The sequence below is a fragment of the Lathyrus oleraceus genome, chromosome 3 (genome assembly GCF_024323335.1).
Source record: "Lathyrus oleraceus cultivar Zhongwan6 chromosome 3, CAAS_Psat_ZW6_1.0, whole genome shotgun sequence".
NCBI lineage: Eukaryota > Viridiplantae > Streptophyta > Magnoliopsida > Fabales > Fabaceae > Lathyrus > Lathyrus oleraceus.
In genome coordinates, this window is record NC_066581.1 from 151,738,955 (window position 1) to 151,742,884 (window position 3,930).

Sequence of the window (3,930 nt, forward strand, 5' to 3'; positions counted from 1 at the left end):
TGGAGTTTAATCTACTATGCAAGTTTAATATTTGCATTTAAAAAATTCAATTGCTTCAAATAGGAAATTAAATCGTTAAGTAGTGAGTAAAAGGACTTTGAAGTCACAAGTCTTTAATCATTATCATCCACTTGCAATTTTATTTAATTAATGTTATTTAAGATTATGTACTTTTTTTTCTTTTTATACTCGACACAATCTTCTCTCTTTCACCTAATAAAATTCAACGTCCATTCAACTTTTACTCGTTATAATAATTTTGTTTAATAAAATTCAACACCTTACCTCACTATTTTTATTTCATATTCTTATTTTTTTATGTTATTATTGTTGTATCGATTGAACTTAAAATAATTAATAGTTAAATAATTTTTTTCTAATTTAATAACTTATTTTAATTTTACTTTTTTAATATTATTTTCTTAATTAATTTTTTTCCTGCAAGTAATAAAGACAGGAATAATCATTATTAAAACAAATCAAATCACAAAAAACTTAAAATGTAATATAATACACTAAACAATAAATAAGATTTCGCCAAATATTTTAAACGGTCCTGACTCTCACCTCATTCAATGAGTTGAATCTTTTCAATACTAAATAATTCACCTCACTTTCAACCTAACATTACAACCATTAAATTTTATAATAATTTTTTAGTACCTCATGATAAATGGTTTAAGTAGAACAATCTAACTTCACTCTAAAGCAAAAGTGAGGTACTGTACATAACTCTCTTCTTGTGTATATCTCTACGTTACGATCTTTGCTCCACTCAAAACTATACGTACACATACGTGTATCAGGGTATGTATATACGCCAGTTTGCAAAAATTACTACTGGTACAATAACGTCTCTGTGATATGGTGACAGCTATAGCAAAGTTCTGCAATGGCAATAAATTTCATTTACCATACTCAACTACCCTCTCACCAATCAGGTCTTACTATTTTCCCTATAAAAAGATACTTCCCCAACCACACTTCGCCACACAATTACTCAGGCTAAGTGAGAGTGAGTGAGTGATCGCAATTATTATATAAAATATTTACATTCCTAGTAAGTGGGAGAGAGAGAGAGAGATGGCTAAGTGGTGTATGTTTTTGCTGGTTCTTGCTCTTGTTGTTGTTGCTGCAGCAAGTGCAAGAGATGTACCAAGTGATGCTGGTCTCAAGGACCAGAAGAACTTTATGACATTTGGTGGTGGTTTTTATGGACTAGGAAACAACGGAATGCCATTTGGTGGAATCGGAGGTGGTATAGGTAGTGGTGGACTTGGTGGTGGTGGTGGTGCTGGTGGCTTTGGTGGTTTAGGAGGACTTGGTGGTGGAGTTGGAACTGATATAGGTGGTGGTGTTGGAAGTGGTGTTGGTGGTGGAAGTGGTGTTCTTCCTTTTCCTTAAGATCATCATCAACATTCAACAAAACGTGCATGGTTTTTCTTTAGTTTCTTTGAAATTGTTACTCTTAACTTTCGGTGTTTGTGTGTATGTGTTGTTTATCGTTTAAGCATTCTAGCTAGCTAGCATTTCTTGTTTATTAGTGTTATTAGAAATTAGTGGTATCTCTTGTAAGTTGTAATGTATCTTTTTGAAAGTAATGCAAGCAATTTATGAGTTTAATTTTCTACTTTTTATAACAATAATTATAACTAATCTTAAAGACAGAACATATATAATTAAAAGATGAAAAATTTGAAGTAAGAAAATACAAATTTATGTAAAATATGTTTTCAAATAAAAATCAATAATGTGAAATTGTGAGAAAAGAATTTTAAAATTATAAATAAAGTGATGAAATTGTGAGAGATTGAAAAATTAGAGAGAAAATTAAATGTAAAGTTTTCAAGTGAACTAATTATAGACAAATAAATTGTTAAAGTATAAATGCAATAAATAAATAAATAAAAAAAAGCAATTGCAACACATAGAGACATGTATTGCTTATACATGGTTTGAATATTAATTTGGTGTTGCTTTCGACCCCCTCAAGTGAGTAAAAACTATGGTGCTAATGTGCTCCAAATGTTCCTCCTTTGGAAACATGTATATAGGTGCATAGGGCTAAACAAAAGATACCAAAGGTAGCTTGTAGACTATAGTCCTAAAGTAAATAAACCAAGTAAAACAGAAAATAGAAACAAGTGTTAAAAAACCAGGAGCTAAAAGCATGGTTATCGATTATCGGTGTTATTTTGAACCTGCTACACACATTTTAAATAATAATTGCCTTATCTTTTCGTTCTTCAATTAAACGACTGCTCCAACTAAAGCACGCTTTTTAACTTTGATTTGTGTTTTTTTTTGTTTTTTTTTATTCAAAAGTTGCCAAGAATTAATGATTTATGAGGTATATTGTGGAGTCATTTATTTTAAAAATTTTGATAGATTAAATAAATATTAAAAAAATATAGATACATTATTTAAATAATTGAAAAGTATAAAATAATATAAAAAATTAAACGGATCTCACTTAAAGAATTCAAAATTTTGATAGAATGGACGTGAGTGTTCTAAATCACAGCAAATAAAATAGAAACTAAGAGCGTCTCCAACCGTGAACCCATTTTTGGGTTCCTTTTGGGACCTATTAAGTCTAGTCAACTTGAATCAACTCATTCAGTTTTTCACTCCAATGATGCAACTCTGAAGAATTCATATTGGGTCCCATAACTTTACTTTATATATTAATATATTATTCATATTAAATTTTATATTAATTAAAATAATAATTTAAATTATTTAAATTAAAATTGATATAAAATAAATAAAATTCAAATTAAACTTATAATCTAAAATGATAATTAAAATTAATCTCAAATACATGATATATAATTAAAAACAATAAAAATAAATAACATCTCATAATTAATCAAACTTAAATGTCATCATCTTCATGTCCAAAATGTTCCCAAATATACTCGACTAGATCTCCTTGAAGTTGACGATGGACTTGTTGTTCACGAATACTTGCTCTTCTTTGTAGTCTTGTTGCAAGATTCGGATGAGGACCGCTAAATGTTTCAGTTGTTGAGTTGTTGATATCCACATTATCATAAGAATAATCAAAATTACCTCCATATGTATGGTGTTCGTCTTCCACAATCATGTTGTGCAATATGATGCAGGCATATATAGTATGCTTGATGGTGTCCATGTGCCAAGCACGCGTTGGGCCACGTATAACTGCAAATCGAGATTGAAGCACTCCAAATGCCCGCTCCACATCTTTTCTAGCCGATTCTTGATGTTGAGCAAATAATTTTTTCTTTTCTCCCTGTGGCATTGAAATGGTCTTGACAAATGTAGCCCACTCAGGATATATACCATCTGCTAAATAATATCCCATATTATATGGTGTCCCATTGATTGTATATTGCACATTGAAAAAAAAAACAACTAGTTTTCATTAAAAAAAGAAAGAAAAATGCATGGTTTTCGTTGCTCTCTCTTCACCGTTTGCCATGTTGGCTGCAGCATGTGATGTGCCAGGCTGGCGATCCAAGGGAAGAACGACACAAAATCCAGCGCTAAAGCTGGTCTAATACTCAAAGGAGATTTGCTTTGGCCGACCAACACCTAATAGAAACAAAACTATAATTCATTGGAATACTGAAACACACTTCCTCTAGTTGAGGCAATGTGACTTTTTTAAAGTCATTATCATTTTAAGTTAGGAGTGACAAAAAAAATCGATTCATCGGACATATCTATTTTATCCGCATTTCTTTACGATGCATTCTAATATGTTCGTGTATGTCCCATCTTATTTTTCACAGATTTTTACGGGCACGGATATTAACATGAAAATTGATAATTTTTAGATTTAAAAAGTATAATGTCTACGAACTCACCCCACTCCACACTCATTTTTTATGGGATGGGTAAGATTTTAAGTTCGCACTCTCAACAAAGTTTGCTCCTCTTTTT

The 3,930-nt window shown here is 30.7% G+C and overlaps 2 protein-coding genes across 2 annotated transcripts; one reads left to right on the top strand and one right to left on the bottom strand.

Moving 5' to 3' along the window:
• The first annotated feature begins 976 nt into the window (after nt 1-976).
• On the top strand, nt 977-1,623 carry LOC127125919 (glycine-rich protein 5). Its single transcript, XM_051054776.1, has one exon. The coding sequence runs from the start codon at nt 1,084-1,086 to the stop codon at nt 1,402-1,404; it is 321 nt and encodes a 106-aa protein (XP_050910733.1). The 5' UTR covers nt 977-1,083; the 3' UTR covers nt 1,405-1,623.
• Nucleotides 1,624-2,878: 1,255 nt separating this feature from the next.
• Nucleotides 2,879-3,349, bottom strand: LOC127130149 (uncharacterized). The gene has a single exon (XM_051059214.1). The coding sequence runs from the start codon at nt 3,347-3,349 to the stop codon at nt 2,879-2,881; it is 471 nt and encodes a 156-aa protein (XP_050915171.1).
• Nucleotides 3,350-3,930: the final 581 nt, after the last annotated feature.

Excerpts from the sequence above, each read along its gene's own strand:
- LOC127125919 (XM_051054776.1), top strand. The coding sequence starts at position 1,084 with ATGGCTAAGTGGTGTATGTTTTTGCTGGTTCTTGCTCTTGTTGTTGTT.
- LOC127130149 (XM_051059214.1), bottom strand. The coding sequence starts at position 3,349 with ATGGGATATTATTTAGCAGATGGTATATATCCTGAGTGGGCTACATTT.